The sequence below is a fragment of the Rhinolophus sinicus genome, chromosome 12 (assembly GCF_057876585.1).
Source record: "Rhinolophus sinicus isolate RSI-liver-muscle chromosome 12, RSI-T2T, whole genome shotgun sequence".
Lineage (NCBI taxonomy): Eukaryota > Metazoa > Chordata > Mammalia > Chiroptera > Rhinolophidae > Rhinolophus > Rhinolophus sinicus.
The window spans coordinates 27,554,437-27,576,931 of record NC_142512.1 but is presented as its reverse complement, the minus strand read 5'-3'; the positions used below and the strand labels follow the sequence as shown (position 1 = coordinate 27,576,931).

The 22,495-nt window shown below is 35.6% G+C and overlaps 1 protein-coding gene and 1 long non-coding RNA gene across 4 annotated transcripts in view; one reads left to right on the top strand and one right to left on the bottom strand.

Annotated features, from left to right (window-relative positions):
* The first annotated feature begins 13 nt into the window (after positions 1 to 13).
* On the top strand, positions 14 to 5,642 carry LOC141568987 (uncharacterized). Its single transcript, XR_016022867.1, has 2 exons — positions 14 to 388; positions 2,324 to 5,642. It is a non-coding gene; the product is annotated as an uncharacterized LOC141568987 (long non-coding RNA).
* A 1,662-nt stretch (positions 5,643 to 7,304) lies between these two features.
* The window catches only part of PPM1D (protein phosphatase, Mg2+/Mn2+ dependent 1D), a 70,837-nt gene continuing 55,646 nt past the window's right edge, over positions 7,305 to 22,495 (bottom strand). For all 3 annotated transcript variants that reach the window (XM_074320595.2, XM_088802104.1, XM_019732496.3), the window contains 3 exons: positions 16,604 to 16,794; positions 13,069 to 13,311; positions 7,305 to 8,783 (listed from right to left, as the gene is read on the bottom strand). In XM_074320595.2, coding sequence (XP_074176696.1) covers positions 8,229 to 8,783; positions 13,069 to 13,311; positions 16,604 to 16,794 — 989 coding nt within the window. In that variant the 3' untranslated portion in view covers positions 7,305 to 8,228. The remainder of the gene's footprint in view (positions 8,784 to 13,068; positions 13,312 to 16,603; positions 16,795 to 22,495) is intronic.

Genomic DNA, 22,495 nt, shown 5'->3' with positions numbered 1-22,495 from the left:
GAGCACCCAGACACTGGTCTGTTTACATCGAATCTCGCGACAGCTGATTCGAAGCTCAAAGCACGTGGACATGGCAGCTGCCAATCACTTTTAGCTAGCCACTCATCCATCCCAAACCCGCCTCCTGCCCCGCCCTTTTATCTGTGTTTACCTTCCGGGAGCCTAGGTTGGTTTGTGCTGGTGGGCAGCCCAGCAGCCAGGGAGGTGTAGATTTGAATGAGGGGCGCGGGCGGTAATCTTGTCAATTTTGACCTAAGTTTGTGTGCCACGCCTGACTCCTTCCTCCCGTTTCCTGTAAAGAAGAGATCAAGATCTCGCCTGTATTGTTTCGTCAATTACACTTCTTTTTCTAATGATAACATTTATTGATTTATTGAACAAACGCTCCGTAAGTACAAAGGCTGTAAGAAGGGAGTTAATTTTGAGGAAGAACGAGAAAAACACTATGGTTTAAGCAAAGCAAACTAAGGAGAAAGTGATAGGAAACTAGTTAGGAGAGGTAAGCAGTGGCCAGATGGACTATGGTCTTGTAGAATTATAAGGAGTCCCAGTTTTATTCCAGAGTGGGAATCTATTGGAGGACTTTCAGCTAGGAAACAACATCGTGATCATATTTACATTTCTAAAAGATTATTCTTTCTACTAACCGGAAAATAAACTGTTGTCAGGGAGGGGACAAGAGTGGAAGCAGTGAGTCGAGTAGAGAGGCTATTTCAGTAGACTAAGTGGGAGATACTGTCTAGAACTGAGCCTAGAAGTGAAGCAGTAGAGTTGAAAAGTCGTCAATTTCAGAATAGTTTGGAAGAGAGAATTGAAAGAACTTGATAATGCATTGGATGTGGGATGGAAGGAAAAGAGAGAATCGAGGGTCAAGCCTGTGTTTGGGGCTTGAGCAACTGCATGCATGATGACATTTACAGATAGGATGGACACAGATAGGATTTACACATTTTTTAATGGAGGTGAATTTCTGTGCCTTGGTTTCATCCTTTGTAAATTGTAGAAAGAATATTAGGAGCCTCATAGGATTTTTGGAAGAGTAAATAAATTTAAAATTCTGAGAACCAATTAGAAATGTCTCCAAATCAACTAGTTGTAATTGCTAATTAACCAACTAGTTCTAATTACTACATGTTTTCTCCACAGAGATGGTGTGAGACTCCTCACGAGCCTTCAAAGAGAAAATTTAGGGTAACCTTTTTTTTACTGGAAGTAACTTATGAGTGCTTAGTACATATTGCCAGCTCATGAGTCATTTCAAAGTAATGGGACCGCGGGAAACTTTTCAACAATCTGTTCTTGTGACTGAGCAATCCCAGCTAGCAAACTCATTTTCAGTGTAAAAGAGTGACTTCAAGCCAGAGATCTGTATTTCTTCAATTGTTACAATGTCCATTATAATAAATCACTAATGACTAAAATTTCCTCTTACGGTCCAACAGATCACAAACAAGAGTCCCCAAGGAATTGTCAGGGAACTATCCATAGACAAATCTTAATGTCAGTTTATATTTTATCGTGTGTGTTTGTTTTGTTAGGATTAGGATTCTTTTTTTAGCCTCAAGCAAACCATTGCCTCACTTACCCTGGCCGCCAAAACCGCTTGGATAATAATCACATGATTTAAGCAGCGGTGAAATAATCTGATTTCACATAGAACTATGGTGAACATTAGTATTCTAATTTTCAATCAAGTGAAAGGAAAAACAAAGAGGTTTTTAAAAAGTGGCCATATAATTTATCATCCCAACCAGGAAACCTTAAAATGATGCTCTATTAATAATTATACCGGGGGGGGGGGGGGGGGTCGTAAGCTGAAGTAGGACTGTCTTAGGCAAACCAGGAAGTGTGGTTGCTCTTTATCTCTGATACATTAATACTACTTTGTAGCTGTTTTTGTAGTTCATTAATGTATAATTCTATTGTCTATTTAGCTAAAATGTAAGCTCTTTAACAGAAGAGATTGTTTCATTTCTATTCTCCATAATGTTCTATTCACTAACAGGAAAAATTACATGTCAGATTACCCTGAAATCTGGAGCTGGTATTTATAATTAAAGATACCAGAAACTAAAATTATTGACAAAGACCAAAAAAGAGTTTCATCAACTGTTTTAATGATGCCCAGGGCATAGTTTACCTTCCCCATATATTACCTTCTCCATTTAACCCTGCTTTTAAACAGGTGCTTTAAAAATCTGAAAAAAAAACTGAATCTGTGGGAAGTTTTTAGAAGCCAAAAGTTTAATAAAAATAATTATTATGTGACATTCATTGAGCTCTATATACCAATCATTGTAGTATTATTATCTATATTTTACAGATGGGGACCAAGACACAAAGATAATAAACCATTTAGCCCCAAATACAGCCACAGTGGTGGAAATTCAAGTTCCAGGTTTCTGCCCAGAGAACTGAAAAGGGGAGCCTCAGGGAAGAGGTAAGTACCATGGAGACTACAGAGAGGCAGAAGCTCAGGAAAGTCACCCCAAAGAATCCTAATCGGCATATCAAAGACTTTGAGAACTTAACTGGCAGATAGATCACTGCCCAGCTCCCCAACCAGCCTCTGGGTGATGCACACAAGGGATAGATCAAACTGCAGCATGGCCGAGGCTTTGGAAAGTGAACTGACATTGGAACCACAGCCCACAGAGGTGGGTTGGAACATGCAGCATGAATTAACCAGATCGATTGCCTATTAAAACAAAAATATCAATGTTCTCCATAAGAGCTCATTAAAACCCAGAGTGTCATAACATAATATTCAAATGTCTAGGATATAATCCAAAATTACATAGTATACAAAGAATCAGGAAAATCTCAATTCACATGGAAAAAACAATCAACAGATGCCAACACCTAAATGACACTGATTATCTGACAAACACTTTAAAACATATAAAAATATTCCTGCAAGCAATTGTGAACATTCTCGACGTGAATATAAAAGTAGAAAATCTCAACAAAGAGAAGATATAAAGAAGAACCAATGGAAATTTTAGAACTCAAAAATATAATAACAAAAGCGCTAACAAAAAAGGAAAACAATTTTTTAAAAAAAAAGAAAAAAATGTGATGCTGAAAAAATAGTTTAAGAAATAATAGCTGAAAACCTTCTAAGTTTGGTGAAAGACATAAACCTACAGATTCAAGATGCTCAGCAAACCCCAAGCAGGAAAACCTCAAAGAAATCCATATGCAGACACATCATAACCATACTGCTGAAAACTATGACAAAGAAAAAATCTTGAAAGCATCCAAAGACAAACTGCATTACCTATTTGAATGAGTGCAGATTTTTCATTAGAAACCATGAAGGCCAGAGGAAGTGATACATTTTTTAAAGGGCTAGAAGAAAATAGTACCAGAAGGAAACTTAGAGTATCAGGCATGAAGAAAGAGCAATAGCAATGGTAAATATCTGGATAAATATCATAGACTGTTTTCCTCTTGAATTCTTTCAAATGTTTGACTTTTGATAGCAAAAATTATAACATTGCCTGAAGGGGTTTTCAAAGATGTAATATGTAAGGACAACTACAATGTAACTAGGAGAGATAAGTTTTCTATGTTCTACTTTAAGTAGTAAAATATTGACCTTGAGTAGGCTACAAAAGTTTGTATATTGTAATCCCTAATGCAAGCAGTCATGCTGCCAAAATATTTTTGTTTTCAAAAATTAAAATTTTTCAACTTTTCTTAGTGACATATTTAAGGGAAAAATACACTTCAAATGCTTCACTCCGCTAGAGCTATCTTCCAAATTCTGGAAGATGATGAAGTAACATTGTTTATAAATATCGTTGCCAAAACAAACCTAGTGTACAGCTTATGAAAGCAATGCTAAAAAGCCTATGTTCTCTCCCAATTGTGGACTGCCTCCAAGATGGCCCATAATGACGCCCACTTCCTCGTATTCGTGCCCTGTAGTTGTCTCCAATGTTGTTTACCGGATTTGGTATATGTGACTACTAAAATGCAACAGAATTGATGATTGGTACTTTTGAGGTTAGGTCACAAAAGTCATTCGGGCTTCTGCTTTGTTCTTTCTGGTATCATTTGCTCTGGCGGAAAATTAACCGTTATGTTGGTAGAAGTCCTGTAGAGGGGCACATGTGACAAGAAACAAGTGATTGTTGTGAGAAGCAGATTCCCCAGCCCTAGTGAATCCGACAGATGACTGACTATAGCCCTGACTGATACGTTGACTGCAACCACTATAAGAGACTATAACCTATCTAAGTCATTCCCAGGTTCCTGACACTCAAACTGTGGAGATGTTTGTTGTTTTAAGCTGCTCGATTTTGAGTTATTATGCAGTAATACATATTAGGTTGGTGCAAAAGTAATTGTGGTTTAAAAAGGTTTGCAAAAACCGCAATTACTTTTGCACCAACCTAACATTTTAATCTGAGGCGTAAGTAGATAAAAAATTATCTGTGCTACAAAATAATGAAAAGAATGTGTGCAGATGTGGTATTTTGATATAAGAAATACATATTTTGGTCTTTGTCCCAGGCTCCCAAGGCTTTGGTCTTTGTCCCAGGTTCCTAAGACCTTTGTAATTTCCTACGCTATTAAGGGAGCATTGACCCGTTACTGACAGAGCTTCTAAATCCCTTGGAATTTCCTGATAGTAGTACCTTTTGTTCTTATGAGACAACTCTTGGTGGGCTCTTGGATATCTTCGGGATGGCAGCTGATCAGCAGAAAAAACAAGCCATGACTAGAAGTTTGAACTTTCAGCCTCACCACCCACCATCCTCCTTGGAGGGGAAGAGGCTGGAAATTGAGTTAATAATTGATTATGGCAACATGATGAAGCCTCCATAAAAATCCATGAACTATGGGGCTTGGAGAACTTTTAGGCTGCTGAACATTCAAATGCCAGGTGGGTGGTGTACCCCAAACCTATGGGGACAGAAGCTCCTGCGCCTGGGACCCTTCTGGACCTCCCTCCATGTATCTCTTCATCTAGCTGTTCATCTTTTTTTATTATATAATAAACTACTAAACCCGTTTCCAAGTTCTGTGAGCTGTTCTAGCAAATTATCAAACCTGTGGAGGGGATTGTAGGAACACTGATTTATAACCAGTTGGTCGGAAGTATATGTGATAGTCTGTGACTTACAATTGGTGTCTGAAGTGGGGGAACTCGTGAGACCCAGCCTTTCATTTATGGGATCTGATAGTAACTCCAGGTAGATGGTGTCAGAACTGAATTGTAGGACTTCTGAGATTAGTTAGCATGTTGTTAGGTAGACAGGAAAGTCCCTGGTGGAATAAACAAAGGTAGCCATATCCTGAAACTCCAGGTTCTCATTCACTCCAGGACAAAAATATAATTGAGCTCTGAGGTTAATAAGTTATCTCCCAAATCCCTTTAGGCCGGACAAACAGAGGAAATCTGATAGACAGAAATGGGTTATTTCGTAAATCCCTTCAGGCTGGACAAACAGAGCAAATCTGATAGACAAATTCCATTTGAAGGCACCAGCTCCCTTCCCCAAGCAGGCAGGGAAAGGTATAAGAATAAGAGCCTTTTGCATTAGCTAGTGTGCTTCCCAATTTCGGGTACCCCCTTTCCGCAAGAGAGCTGTACTTTCACTTTAATAAAAATCTTTGCTCCTCTACCTCTCCTTCTGAGTCCGCGTTCTCATTCTTTGGGTACGCGAGATGAAGATCTCCGGGCACCAGACACTAGAATTCTGTATCATTTGGGGGACCAGATTCCTGTATCACTTCCAGTTGGTGTCTGTAGAAAATTGGAGAAGTGCTTGGTGTAGGAAAATCCACACATCTGGTGTCATTAAGTATTGTGTGAGTAAAGGAAGAAATGGTATTTTCCTTTTAGTGGACATAAGTAATGGCAAACTTAAATAACTTATATCCACACTCTAGAATACTAAAGAATAATGCTCTGTGATGTACTGATATGGAAAAATCAAGATACATGATTAAGAGATAAACACATGTACTCATATAATTGCAAACAAAAAGGTTGGTTATCACTGAAATAACACACAAAAAAGGGGGAAATGTTGGCTGCCTTGGGGACTGTGGGTTTTTTTTCATTATGTACCATTTTATACATCATGTATTTTCCATTAGGCGTTATACTACTGATTTCTGTTACATAAGCAAACAAAATTTAAATTAATAAAAACAGAAACATTAAAACATTTGTGATTGTATCACATCAACTCCTTAAAGAATAGGCCTAAACAGCCCTAGGAACACATACAGAAAAAAGCTAATTTTAGCATTTGTAGTTATGTGTCTCAAAGCAAAAAATGTTTCCAGTATTAGATAGCTACTATTACGTTGGTGCAAAAGTAATTGCAGTTACGGCAATTATTTTTAATCTTTTAAACCTCCAATTACTTTTGCACCAACCTAAGGGGAGTATGGTATGTAACTGGACTCCATTGCACTAAAAATGTGATCTAGGAAAGAATGTTGTGGCATTTTTACATTAAAAAACTGATTGAAAAATAAAATTACTTAATCCATTACTCTAATCAAATGGAAATTTTAATTGTATGTAGATAATAGGATTATTTTCTTTACAACCATTGGCAGAAAAGGTGAAAAGCAGCTAAATGGATTCTCCTTTAATATACATTCAGATTTGTTGAATTTCTAGTTGGCGCAGCTAACATGGTATCAGTCTGAAAGATAGACAAACTCTTTACAATAAATTGACTACAAAAGTGTGTGCAAGTTGCTATTTCTCTATCTTGGAAAGATCTAAAAAACAATCTCTTCAGTATCCAAAAATCCTTTTTGAAAACTAGCCATAATTAACGTTTTACTCAAATCCCTGGTACTCTCTTAATCCTCTTATGGAAAACTGGATGCTTCCAATTGTGCAGTACCTAGCATTTGCAAGTACATAATCAATGTTGAATGCATGAATTAACTCTTCAATCTCTCAATGAGTGGTCTTGTTTTAAGCTAATAAATTTAAAAAATTTCTCATTGTAGAACAATTCACTACACCAAAATGATATACTCTTATGTTTTACTATTAGTTCTTTTTAGTTTTTTTCTATATTACCAAAGTACAATTTTATTCATTTTTAATTGCTCACACATATTTCATCAAATGCTGATAAGTCCTAACTGACAACCATATGCTTACTGTTAGCTATTTAGCCATTTCGATGTATTCTAAATTAAAGAGTGCAAAAATGAAGATTACATGTATTTTAAATTGTTACTCTAAAAACATGATTATGGCACAACAGAAAGATAATATATATCATTAAAACCAACAACAGAATTCCAGCAACATCATGAACAGTTCACTGATTTATTAGATGAACAAACATATATCCATATAATCAATGAAAACTGTACGAAATATAAAATAATTTAAGAAAAGTTGGGAATTTAGCAGCACCATTTGTTATTGAATAGCAAGTAAAACTTCACATATTTTATGCAACCACTAACTACTTTAAGACCTAATAATGCCACTGAATGTCCGGGATGGTTGAGAAAAGCATCTCCGGGATGAAGATGTGTTAGAAAAACACATCTCTTTTTACTCCAAAGATCTGGTGAGCATATCTGATGATTAATGTTTTACAAAAACGCTACTGAAATAAGATACTGCATAGTATTTTAATTAGGACAAGAAGACTAATACCCAGCTACTTGAGCATGGCTCAACACTTCTTCTATGAAAAATTTAGTTCTGAATTATGAAATTAGAAATAAAAAATAATTTTTAAAAGACACTAGTTGTCTCTAAGAAACATTAAGCAGAACACAAGTCACTATGAAAATACATCACTTTTCCAGTTTGCTTAATAATTTACTTCAAAAAGTTGTGTAGTTTTCATCACAAGTGACTTATACAAACTTATTAATAAGCATTTTTAAAAGTTTAAATGTATTTCTAAAATCTAGTAAGAGTCTTTTGATTTTTGTTTAACCCTTAGCCCTGTTGTTACATTTACTGCATAACAGAGTAAGAGATTGAGTTTGTGTGAAGGATACAAATTTACACACATTTTACAGCAACTTATACTCTAACATCTACAAAATTCACATTTATAATACAAGCAAGTAGAATCGCTGAATTTCAAAAAGTCAAACTGTATGCTATTTTTATTTTGTCCCTTTACAAAATTTCAACTTCGGCATCAACTTCAAAAAGCCTTCTGATATCTTAAATTTGGGAAAAAAAGAAAAAAAAAACATTTTCCAGATACAGTTCAGCATACACAAACAGTTTTCCTGTGCTGGTGAAGTAAAGGATTTCCAATTTTCTTCTGGCCCCTAAGTCTGCGTCGCATGGTAAGTTTAACAGAGTTCTTTCGCTGCGAGGTTGTGGGGAGGCTTGCAGGCTGAGCACTACTGCGACTTAAAGCATTTCGTTTATACTTCTTCACAAGAGGGCCAGAGTTGGATTCTTCTAATGTCCTTTTAAAGTTTGCTGGAGGGGTTCTTTCAACTTCTTGGGCTTTCATCTGACCTGGAGTTGACATCTTTAAATTTTTTTGGTCCATGATGGTGTTTGTTGAGTTAGTAGGCACAAGGCCAACTGACAGGCTATTATTCAAAGAATCATGTATCCTTAAAGTCAGGGCTTTTGTGCAATTTTCTTCAAGTGGCTCTGGCTCTTTTGAGGGTATGACGGCAGCCTGGACATTCCCTCGAGCTATCTCAGTGGGGACTTCTAAATAATTCTCTGAGAAGGCATTACTACGAACAAGGGCAGGTATATGGTCCTTAGAGTTCAGCCTTGGCCATGGGTCCTCCTCCAGTGACTGAAAAACAAAAAGGTAAACCAAATAAGATACAATATGTCCCAGAATTCAGCATAACTGCTGGGGAGATGGAGTTTCATTAGGCTAAATGACAAATTTGGTGGGGATTTTTTTTGGTTTATTTCCTACTTTCTATAGTTTAATTTCTGAATATTAATAGCATGAAAGACGTGAAGTGCAACAGTAAAGCAACTATGTCATAAGGAAACTCAGATTGGTGCTCTACACCCATCTCCCCAACACTAGACACTGTTCTGTGATTTGTGAAAAGCAGAATATATGGGAACCTACTGAGCATGGCTGGGACAAAACTCAAAGAAGTAAATGAAAATCATATGGAAACTTCCAAGTACTGTTTTTTAAAAACTTCACAGGGGTTTCAGATATGTACCACTCCCTTAGTTGTAGTGCTCTAGATCTGCATATACTCAGAAGCCCATCTCTAGACAGGTAAGAACATTCTTAGCAAAGCCAAAGTTCCATTATAATACTAGTTTATAAAATGATTGTCTTAACAGTTTCTCAAGGCCAGAGTTTAAGCATACATACTATCTCTCCCCAAGGTAACATTTCCCTCAATCATTTCCTCTCTTAATCAAATAAAAGCTGTCAAAATATTAATATATTCTGAAAAGGCCAAGTAAACCCTTTTGTAGAATGGTGAGGACATAATATCTGGTCTTCCTCTGATATGAAATCTCCTAGGAGTAAACACCTTTCCAAAAAGTGCTATGTAAAAGCATATTTATTAGAGTGTTTCCTTTAATGTTTCTAGAATTAAAAAAAGGGAAATTGAAGCCATCTAAAAGCATTTCAATCTAATGATAAACATGAACTTGCTTTACTGAAAAAAATATAATGACTTTAGGTCCAATGGAGACTGGAGATAAGAAACCCTAGTTCCTAATTCGGTGCTGCCCCAAATAGATTACTTCTTTAAAGAAAAAAAGAATGTATTCTTTCTTTCTGGGGTCATTGGTTTATTTATTTTACACTGCAGTTTACTGAAATCCCAATTCTTTGGATCTGTTTTAACACTGACTAGATGATGGGCAGCAACCTTATTTCAAAGTACCAATGCTGACAATGGTTAACATGACAGTCTCTGTTATAGAAAATTTACATATGGTTTTCAATAATATCAACACCAAGAGTTGTATGTGAGTTTACCCCTCTGCATTAGGTTGATTAGAATGCCTACCCTGGTTAAAAGCATGTTTTGGCTGATCACAGAAAACTATATCTAGTCATATGTAACTGTTGACCAAAGGTTTATCCTGCTTAAATATAGAAAAAGATTTTGCAACAAGACCAGGTAGCAGATAAGTTCTGTAGATAGAAGGCTTCCTACTACCAAATAATCACGCCACTAATTTAGTCACAAGAAAAATGGTACTAATCAAGCCATTTGTAGAAATAGAATATATAGCTCTAGTTTGTATAGCAAAGTTGGATGTTAGATGGAATTCTTTTATAAAAGAAAAACAATAGGACGACTTCAGAGTTAACACAATTTATTGTAATTTCTGTTGTACTGTGTCTTTTTAAATTCACAGATTATTATTCTGACACTACAGGTGCGCTGGCTTTTCTTCCCCCACTTTCTCCTTGAACTTTTCCTTTTCCTTCTCTTTTTATTGGCATTCTGTGGGAATACATTGCATGTGTTAGCACAGGCAACTGTTTGGACTTCTTAGACTCACCCCATTAATTACTTGTATTGCTAATCCTTCTTACATGTTCATAAAGCACTTGTGATATTGGGAGATTACCTCCTAAAAATACATACTTTAGAAGTTTCACTACTTCAGAGATCAACTTTTGCTCCACCTATCAACCCGACATCAAACAACTAATTACAAATTGTGCCTAGATAACAACTGAAACTAAGTCTGAAAGAACTCTCTTCTTCATTCCTTCTTCCTATAGCTCTTGGGTTGTAAAAATCAGTAAATTTAGTCTTGCCCTGAAGAAAGGATGGAGAAATGTGGGCCACAGTAATATATCACTTAAACAGAGGTATTTCAACTAACCCATCTCAAAACAAAGATCTGACTGCTGATTTACCTTAGGATTCACCAGAAGTTGACATGTCTATAGACAGATAAACCTAGTCTCAAATGCCTACTCTAAATGTGGGTAAGTCTTAAAAACCATTCAAAATTAACCAAAATGCCATTATATTTATCTAGATATTACCAAACATGGGATTACAGTGGTACCTCGGTTTTCAAATGTCTCTGTTGACAAACATTTCGGTTTATGAACACCGTAAATTTTATGGATCTATGGCATTAGATAGCAAAATTCATGCTAAATTTGCAGTTTTAGGGGTTGATTTTAAAGGTCTGTAACAGATTAATCCATTTTGTGTTACTTTCTATGGGGAAACTGTACCTCGGTTTTCAAACGTTTCAGAACTTAAACGGTCTTCTGGAACGGATTACGTTAAAAAACCGAGGTACCACTGTATAATAATAATAAAATAAATCAGAGATACTTGTGGGTATTCTTGGTTAATTATGATTAAAAACAAAACAAAACACAATTTCTTAAGCAGAAATTAAATAGCCTTTATTTACTTAAGTCAGAGCCAACAATACTAATTATTCTGAATGGCTCTAAATGTTTTCCCATATTTGGGTGGGGCCAATTGGTTAACAAATAATTTTATCTATGTATAAGTTGGTGCATATGTAAATCTCCTTATCTTTACTTTAGTATGACTATTAGATCATTATTTCTCAGGACTTTAGAAATAATTTTAAAACATATTTTATGTGCAATCTATGTACAATTTTACTAATGCCAATCAGCAGACTGCAATAATTTTTATTTGAGATTGATATTGAGAATATTTATTCCTATCAAAATATTCTCTCTCCCCTCTCCTTCCCACCACCCTAATGCCTCCTTCTTTATTCTGCCTAAAAGTCAGTCATTCACAAATACAAATACATTAGGGAACAGGACAGTGATGAATACATTTAATTTCAGAAATAGGCAAATTCTCAAATGAACAAGAACTCCTTCACAACTCAGAATGAAGAGACTTTAAAAGGTTTTAATCTGCATTATTATTCAAGGGTTTTCAAAGTCAAAAAAGCTTTGACAAGAAATTCTTTTACGAAAATAAATATAAAATATTAATTTTTCAATTTCTAAATGAAAAGTTCATGTGAGAAAAAAACATATATATATACACATATATACTGGGGGTGCCAAAAAAATGTATTCAAGTGAACACTTTGGTCAGTGTTGCTCAAGCAGTAGTTCGCCATAATCAGAAGTGTCTGGACGCTAATGGTAACCACTTTGAGCACCTCTTGTAATTGCAGAAGTTAAACGTGACTTGAATTCATCTTTTGTTACCAGTACATATTGAGTATTACAATTTTAATACAGTTTTTATTTCTTAAAATGTGTATACACATGTGTTTATGTGAAGTATTAAAAAAAAGCAGTAACAGTAAATTTCCAAGTACTGAAAATAGGATCACAATACCCAAAATTAATTAAATTCTCTGTACTGTGTAGCTTTGAAAACCTTAAAAGACTACCTGAGTACATGACAGACAATTTCACTGTATTTCCCATTTTAATGGTCAGTCTTATGAAAGCACATTGAGAAGGCCAGGTATATCAAAGCAGTGAAAAGTAGTATTAATTTTTAGTAGGAAAAAAATGGGATAAAATCAGAGAAATGAAAACATAGTACCATTTTATTTCACAGCATATCTTAAACTCATTCAATATTAATATGAACAAGAAATAGGAATGATAATTCTTATCCATGTTAAGAGACAACCAGTTCTAAGATTTGATATTCTAAGGTCCAGTTCAATTTTTATTCTGTATGATCCTATTCAAACTGTTTAATCTCTGTATCTTATTATCTATAAAATGGAATAAGATCTGTACTATTTACTTTTCTGGATTATGAAAATCAAATGAAATATATATGAAAGTGCTTCACAAACTTAAATGATTACAAATGTTCATAGTGTCAGAAGTGGATCAATAAGTTTCAAATGTTATTAATATTCTTCAAGGGCCACATCTAATCACTTTTCTATTAGATGCTATACACATAGTTGGCATTCAAATTAGTATGTACCGATGTGAAAATGGCTCGCACAATGAGTTACATGACAAGGACCCATCACTTTCTTGAACCAAGTTCAAATCCAAAATCCTATTATATAAGGAATCTGAAAACTGTTTTCAGGCAACACTAACCAAAGAAATTATATTAAAACAACTTAAATACTATAGAACTCTATACCTTGACTGGTGGTGTAGAACTTGGGGAAGGAGTCATCAGGCAGGCTTCTTGACTATTATAGGAAGGGCTATCAGTCAGGTTCAGATAGAGCTCATCCTCATCGGTGAAATTTCCCTGACTGCCCACTCCTGGAGAGATGCAGATTACTATGGCACTAGTATTATCTGCACGAAGCATTCGCTGCCTCCAGCGGCCTAGTGCTCGATTCACAAGCATTTTGGCACAAGATTGTCCATGCTCACCCTATATTTGAAACAAGGAGAAGGAAGGTAACAACTCAAATTTAGTCACCACTATACCTGTATCAAATTAAAAATTAGGTGTTCCATATGGCCTAAATCAATTAATTACATTTCAAATATTATCCACAGAGCCCAAAACTATGTTAAAATAGTACTACTACTGTAAATTTTAAAATAAAAGAAGGCCTTATATCCTGTGGTTAAAATTCACTTGTATGTTTATCTTTCTGGTTGCAAGAAACTTGGTCTTCAGTGTAACAACCTTAATTAGTTATTAAGGAAAAGTTATACAGCAGTTATATAAAAAGGGAAATAAACATCAAGTTATTACAGATAAACTTAACAAATGAGATAATCGAGTGTGGTAAAAAAAAAATTTATTTCAAAGGTTCAATTTGCTCCTAAAATAAGAGATTTTCCACATCAAAAAAATGACCCAAAATAAAAATTGTCAAAGGACATGAACAGAATTCAGAGGCAAGGAACTACAAATGACTCTTTTTTATTTTTTTTAAACTTTTTTTTTTTTTTTTTTTTTTAGGGCGCAGCTCACAGTGGCCCATGCAGGGGTCAAACCGGCAACCTTGGTGTTATCAGCACCATGCTCTAATCAACTGAGCTAACTGGCCACCCCAAATGACTCTATACATACATATAAAAATCGTCAATGTCACTCATATGAAGAAAAAAGCAACATAGTAAGTGTTTACGGTATAGAGATCACATACATACCAATAGAAAAGAGTTTAAAAAAAACTTGAATGACCTTATGTTATACGAATAAATGGGCGTCAAAGAAAACTTTCAGCACCACACATGGAGTCAATAATTGCTAAGTTTCAGAGAACAGAAATGAAAATGATGTGCTCCAGAAAATAGGGCTACCTGTCTTTAAAAGTACCTCTAGAAATAAGTGAAGGATGAGTGAGTGGAAATGGTTGAAAAAGAAATGTACCATGAACTACATATGTAAATAGTATATAATAATATACTCTTAAAAACAAAAAATGTACTGTACTACATGTATACTATACAATATATAATGTACTATATGGTACCATAAGCATTTTACATATATATAATATATAATATAATATAAGTTCTTTGGCTGTTATCTATGTCCCTGAAGTGTATATATTCAAACTGGATAAAGAACTGGGGTTCTTCATCCTTGAAAAAACAGGCAACCTTTACTTGGGCCTGTCTGATCTTGGGCATGCTACAGTATTTCAACACATCAATGATGCTGAATTGCAGTAATTCCTCTCAGCTGCTTTGTTTAAAACCTTCACATTAAGTCATCCTTGCATTCCCAATATAAGCACCACTTTGTAATGATTTTTTTTAAAACACTGGCACTCTTCCCCTTGCTCATACGAATAAACATGCACCTCACAATTGATGAAAGGCAGCATTAATTTCTAATTAATGAATCTATCAAATTCTCCAGTGCACGTTTCATCACTCTCCAAACCGTGGCTCACGGAGAACTCACTGAAGGACTCTTACCTTTCACTTTTTAGTGTGCCTGCTTCCCTTTCCAGCAAAGCTCCATAAAAAAAGAAATCTATATAAGCCATTTCCACTCTTTACTTGAATCTTTCCCTCAGCTCACTGTTTCTGCTGATTTGAACACCCCTAATATCATGTCCTTTTCTTCCACCAGTCTCACTAGGTGATCTCAAATTGTCACAGCTTTACCTAACTCATATTAGCACTCAAATTAGTATTTCCAGGCTTCTCTCTAAAATATTTCTAACCGCCTACTGAAAATATCTAGATGAACCACAGGTATCTCCAATTCAGCATGCCTCCATCTGAACTAATTATCTCCCCTTTCCTTCAAAACAATGTTTCTTCTTGATAATAACTACCAGTCACCAGTCAGAAATTTGAGTGTCATATTCTCCCTTCTTAAAAACCCATGTTCTGTCAATTCTACCATTCATGTATTTCTTTTGTTCTTGTGTGTATATATTGTGGTTTTTTTTAAAATCATTGCTGCCTCAGATCAAGTTTGCAAAATGTCCAAAGATGAAGCCTAAGAGATCCATTAATACAAAAATTTACACTGGCAATAAGAATCAACACGTGACGAGAGGCAGAGACAGACCTTACAACTAAGACTCCCCTCATCAAAATTCACCCTCTCTTGGGGGATTCATAATCATTGCTCCCCCCCAATTCTCTTTCATAGCCATTGCTGTATCAATTTCATTTTAAGAGGCTAGATGGTATTCCCTACACCTCCAAATAAATAGAACCCTCACATCCAATATCTACCCTCTATTTTATATTCCACACTGCAAATGAGTAAGCTTTCTAAAATGCAGCTTTTCAGTAACTACTACCTGACTAGAAAGACCTAACTTCATAACAGACCATCTGAAACCTCTGTGCCTCCTACAGTCCAGTCACATCAAGCTATTTGTGAGACTTGAGTATATCATACTTGTCTCTCCTCTTTGATTTTACACATCCTATTCCTTTATCGGGAAAGCTCCTCCTCTGATCTAGTACCAGGTAAATTCAACCCTACCTTTAAGACCTGCTTAAATATCACTCTCATCCATGAACCTTCCTTACAGTCTTCCCTAGGTTCGTATCTTCTCCCTCTCAGTTCTTGTAACACTTGTTCTAAATATTGCTATATGGATGCTTCCTTCAATACTCATTCTAAAAACACTTTGCAATTATAAATAGGTTCTCCCAATTCACTACAAACTGGCTTTTCGTCTCACCATGCCACTGAAATGTTTATGTTTCTCTCTCTCTTGTCTATATGATCCATTTATAAGAAATATCCAAAACAGGCAAATAAGAGACGGAAAGATTAGAGGTTGCCAGGGGGTGGAGGTAGCGGAAGACAGTGAGCAATTGCTAACGGTTATGGGGTTTGTTGTGAGGGGGAGGCGGGCGGGCAGTGATGAAAATGTTCTGGGATTAGATAGTAGTGATAGTTACACAACTTTGAGAATATATTATGAACCACTGAATTATTTGCTTTTTTAAAAGGGTACATTTTATGGTAAGTGAAATACAAAAGGATTGGTGAGGTTTCATAGGCCAGCAGTCAAGGGCTGTTCATAATGAAGCCAGTGGTGATATGTTTTGTTTATTTATTTCCTGTCTCATTCTCCTAATGAGCTGCAAGATCTATGTTTTACTTCTAGAAACAGGCAAATGCAAAAATCTACTTAAGGTGAACATCCTTAGATCATATTCAAGACCCCTGACAAAAGTCCCAGAACAACATGTACACAATAATATCAAATTATTGAGTCACTTCTCACCATCAAGTATTTTTTCTCCTCTTGGTCCTGGCACATTGAGATGGCATCCTGAGGTGGAATCATATTCCAAAGTCCATCACTCCCCAAGATAATATACTTGTGCTTCTGGGGATCAAGAGTGTGGACACTTGTGTCTGGTTCAGGTGACACCACAAATTCTCCACTGAAGAAATCATAGCTCCACAAATCACCTAGGGGGCAGGGAGCAGAAGAAGCAAGAAGCATTATTTCCAAGCTAATAGTATCACATCAACAGACTAAAGGAGAAAATCAATATGTTCATCTCAATAGGTGCAGAGAAGTGTTTGATAACATTCAAGATCCACTGATACTAAAAGTGGAAAAAAAAAACTTCCTAGCAAACTAGAGATAAAGGTAACTCCTTAACCTGATTAAAGTGTGCCTTCTATACCACTTCCCTTCCCCTACTACACTTCCCAGCACAGTAAGATAATACAAATAAATCAGTTATATGAATTGGAAAGGAGATAATAAAACCAACATTATTTGCAGATAATTTTCTTTCTACATGGGTAACAAAAAAGAAATAAATTATCACAATAGGAACATCTAGCAAGGTTGTTAAACCAAACCCAACAAATAAAAGTCAACTGTATTTCTACATATAGCAAGAAATAGAAAATATAAAATTTTAAACAATTCTATTTATAGTGAATCAAATGTAAGGTACTTAGAAATAAATTGAGTAAAAGGTACCTAAGTCTTTTATGAACAATAGTATACAATTAGATTCCAAAACATTAAAAAAGACTATCTGAATAAATGGGAGAAATAAACTATATTCATAGATAGTTAGACTTATTACCATAAAATGTTAATTCTTCCAAAAATAATCTATAAAGTCAATGTAATTCAAGCCAAAATCCCAAAAGGATTTTTGTAGAATTTGACTAGCTGATTCTGAACTGTATAAGGAAGAGCAAAGGGCCAAGATTAAACAAGATAATTATGAAGATAAGATGGGAGAACATGCTCTAGGAATCCTAGTGGCTATTTGAAATCCTCCTGTTAACCCCTAGACCAAGAAAGTACCGACATCAAAACTTAACCTACCATATGATCAGTCTTTGGAGATAAGAGTTCACCCTTCAGTGAGCCAGAAAAAAAGGTTATCCTCCTCCTTTGTTAGCGCCACATAAAACAAGGCCTAACCTCTACCCTTTAGACCTATTAGATATAAACCTCAAAATATTCAACAGAAAAGAACTTTTTGTTGACTCAAACTATCAAAAAGATCAATAAAACTGAAATAGAAAAAATTTTTTATGGAAACCATCTACTCTCCTGTGATATATATTTAGAACAATATAAACCTTTCTTTTGCTCCCAAAAACTGGGGAAGGAGGAAACAGGAAAATATATAAATTTTTGCCCCTTTTATTTGTTGTGAAGTACTTTGGGGAAAGACCTAAATTAAAAGCAAAAAGTTTTTGCACAAAAGGGTAAATACGTAGTTTTTCACTCCTTTCAGCATGTCTGTGTTTTTGTCCTTTCCCTTATTTAAACTTCTTTATTACCTCCCATCAGAAATACTGGGTAATTTTACTAACAATTGTCACCCCAATAAATTTTTAAAATAAATTAAAAAAAGAAAAGAAAGAAAGAAATACTGGCCAATTCAAACATGCTTAGAGTCCAAGAAAAGAATAATTCAACTCAACTACTCCACTCTAAAGTAGCAAAATTCACTGCAAAATCAGCCTCTTGAAAGGGGCAATTCATCCTTTAGAGTAGCAAAAGAGAACACACGCTACCATTAAAAGCCAATTATAGCCCAGGTCAACTCATACAGACACATTTACCTCTTTATACCAGTAAAACAAAGCTCCTTGGCTGATGCAATTATAAAAAGAAACATGGAAATAGTTAAGATAAATACTAAGGCAGCAATTACAGAGTTCATAAATATTGATTATACCTTTCAAGAGCAGGTTCTTCCTATTATTTGGAATTAATATTGCCACGCCAAGTAAGAACATAAGTTTATATAAAGCAGAATCCCTAATATGTCTAAACTTAACATCTAGGTGAAAAAAGAAATTCCAACTCTCAATCTAATGCAGATTGTATGACCTTGAAGAAGGATCACAGTATCTCATGTATAAACATTAATATCTTTATAAATCTGAAAATATTTTAAAATAAGTTGTTAAATCGGTAACGTATTCACATGGTACAAAACCCGAAAGATACAAAAGGGTATACAATGAAAAAAATCTCTCTTCCCATCCCCGTCTTTCCCAGTTCTCTAATTCGAGCACTGATCCTTCTATAGATATCTAGATCTATAGATATATTTATAAGCATACTCGCATATGTACACTCCCCTTTGGAAAATCACCCTCAAGCTTACAATTATTCTTTTACTGACAACTCCAAAAATCACTAGTTCCCAGTATCTTGCCAATCTCTTTCTTTCTTTCTCACTAACCCTCAATACATTTCAAGAAGGGCTCATTTCACCTAGCTTAAATTTCTGAATCTGGGTTTTGACTGGAATTGCACTGAACCTATAGATCCATTTGGAAATAAAATATTTTATTAAATTACACCTAAGTGTTTATGTTTTTGCTAGTTATAAATGACGCTTTTTTAAACTTCCATTTTGAATTGTTCATTTCTAGTACATAAAAGCATAATTGATTGTGTGTGAATTTGGATCTTGTGACCTTGCTGAATTCATTTACTAATTCTAGCAGCTTTTTGGAAGATTCGTTGAGATTTTCTATGTTACCATTTGTGGATAGAGGAGGTTTTATTTATTTGCTGAACCATTTGAGCAAGATTATGCTGTGGACATCAAGACACTTCATCTCCAAGTATTAAAATTTCCACATTTATCTCCTAAGCATAAGGATGTTCCATCTATATAACCACACAGGAAATTTCATATTGATTCAATATTGTGTAATCTAAAATCCTTGTTCAAATTTCCCCCGTTGTCCCAATAATGCTTTTTCAATATCGAGGATCCACTCAAGGATCACTCATTCCATTTAGTTGTCATATTTGTCTTTAAGTTGCTTTTAACCCAGAACCATTCTCTAGGTCATTTGGTATGTTTTTGTCATTCATGACATTGACAATTGTGGAGTCCAGGCCAGATGTTTTGCAGAGTGATCCTTAATTTAGATTTGTTTCCTCGTGGTCTCATGCTAGATATAAGGGTTTGTGTTCAGGTTAAACTTTTTTGGGGCCAGAACACTACATTGCTGAAGCCGTCCCCTCCTCGGTTTATCATATTATAAAGCACAATGTGTCAGTCTGTCCCATTATTGGTTATGTGAAGCTTGATCATTTGGTTAAAGTGCTGTCTACCAGCACATAAAGGTGACCTTTTCTTTTTGTAATTGATAAGTAATCTGTATGGTGACAGTTTGAGACTGTGTGAAATACCCTGTACTCCTCCAAAATACACATTTTAGCATCCATTAATTATTTTTGCATGAATTAATTGTTACCGTGATGGTTGTAAACTGATGATAGAATTAGAACACTTGGACTATATTTATTAGTTGTCTTTTCTTAAAAAGAGCTTTCCATTCCTCTCTCTACTTCTTTATAATCTTTTTAGTATCAGCATGGACTCATGAATTCTTTTTTCCCTCAATGTTGTAACTTTTTCCTGTTATTGTTTTGATGCTCAAGTTGCTTTAAATTTGCCAATAAAAGTTCCCAGAACTTGAACTTTTAACAAACTCTCCAGATGAGTCGGATCCATAGCCAGATTTAGGAACATGATATATAGCAAGTTCCCTTATTCTACCAGCTCAGGGAATCTACATGGCATTACCGAAAATCAAATTGACAAGGATCAGAATTGGGCCTTGAACTGTTTTATTATTGACCTAGTGTTTGTACACCAAAGTAGGCCCACAGAATGCCATTCCTATACATACTAAAGGAAGGGACCCTCAGACAGTGTGGCAGGCGTTGTTGGTTGTCTGTTCAACGGCCATTTCCCTTTTGTCTTCAGTGGGGGCACTGGAGGAAGACCAGAGGAGAAAGAGGCCTTTCTTCTGATTTCAGTATGTTCTCTGCTTGCTCCTGTGGCACATGGCAGCCAGCCAGTGCACAGGACCCCAGTGGTGCATTACCTGTAGTGAATTGTAGCACCCACCCCACTCTGTGGCTGGCTCTCATGGACAGCATCCCAGCAACTGTTGCCTCACTAATCCATCTCAAAACTGTGACCAAAATAATCTTTTTAAAGCACAAATTTAAGATGGATGGTGGTGATGGCTGCACAACAATGCAATATACTAAATACCACTGAACTGTACACCCAAAATGGTTAAGATGGCAAATTTTATGTTAGATGTGTTTTGCTATAATTTAAAAAACACACAAATCTAGTTAATATTTTTCCCAATCCAACTCTGCAATAGTTTACTCTTGTTCTTAAGATAAAGACACAGCTCTTATCCAGATTATAAGAATGCACATTTTGTCATTTTATCCACGTCCCTTATTCCTATTATCTCTGTTCCAGCCACACTGACCTTCATCAAAGTCCCTTATATTCACCATGCTTCCTCCGATCACCGAGCAGTTCACAAATGCAGTTCCTATGCCTAAAAAACACTGTCTTCCTCTCCTTACTTCTAGTAATTCTTCATCCCTCAGCTTAAACCCTATTCTTCTGGCCTGCCCGGCTAGGTAAAATACCCCTATTTTAAGTTCTCTTTGGCACATATAGAAGTATTTAAAAGTTGTAATTTTTAAGTTCTTTTGTGATCATTTTATGAATGCCTCTCCCCTTCTCTAAACTATAAGCTTCTATGTGCACTCAATAAGTATCTGTTCAAAGAATAAATGATTTGCAAGACTCACATGCAATTCCATCCAGCAGCCACTAGAAGGCACCTTTGCTACATTTGTATTCAAGTAATAATGATCATCAGCGCCTAAATGATACCAATTTTTATAAGCAAACTCCTTTCTTTCACCAAAAACTAGAAATGGCTATAAACCATAATAATGGTATTAAATACTATCATTTAATTTACCATGGGCCAATTTAAGTATTATCTTTCAAAAGTTAAACTTAAAAAAGAAAACTAGAACCATTATTGCTTTAAAAAAAATTTTCCCCTAAGTGCCAGAATAAAGACTGAAAAAGTAATGTGATAAAACATTTTTTAGGAGCTGGCCCGGTGGCTCAGGCTGTTAGAGCTCCAGGCTCCTAACTCCGAAGGCTGCCGGTTCGATTCCCACATGGGCCAGTGGGCTCTCAACCACAAGGTTGCCAGTTCAACTCCCGCAAGGGATGGTGGGCTGTGCCCCCTGCAACTAGCAACGGTAACTGGACCTGGAGCTGAGCTGCGCCCTCCACAACTAAGATTAAAAGGACAACAAGTTGACTTGGAAAAAAGTCCTGGAAGTACACACTGTTCCCCAATAAAGTCCTGTTCCCCTTCCCCCCCAAAAAAACCCACATTTTTTTAGCTTAAATGTTCAAATCTGAAAGGTATTATTTTTGAGGAGAAAATGTGAAAGTAAAATGAGAAAAAACAGAAGCTATTTTTTTCATTATTAAATTCCATCTCTCCCACATAAATCTTTTTATATCAAAATTCATTCACATATTTGTTTAAAAAATTATGTCACAATGTTGGACATTACTATAGCAATTACCTCTTACCTCCTACATAAAGTTTTCACTGTTGTAGTGGCTCCTTCCCATCAACTACTATTATTTCTTCCCTTTTTAAAGTAATAGCAGCAAATCCTCTCTTGACCCTATACTTTCTGCTCCCGCTAAAGCCCCATTTCTGTTCTTCGCTGTATAATAAAACACCTAGGAAGAGAGTCAAACTTACTATATAAAATTTTCCTCCCCTTGCTCTTTCTTAAGCCATCTCCAATAAT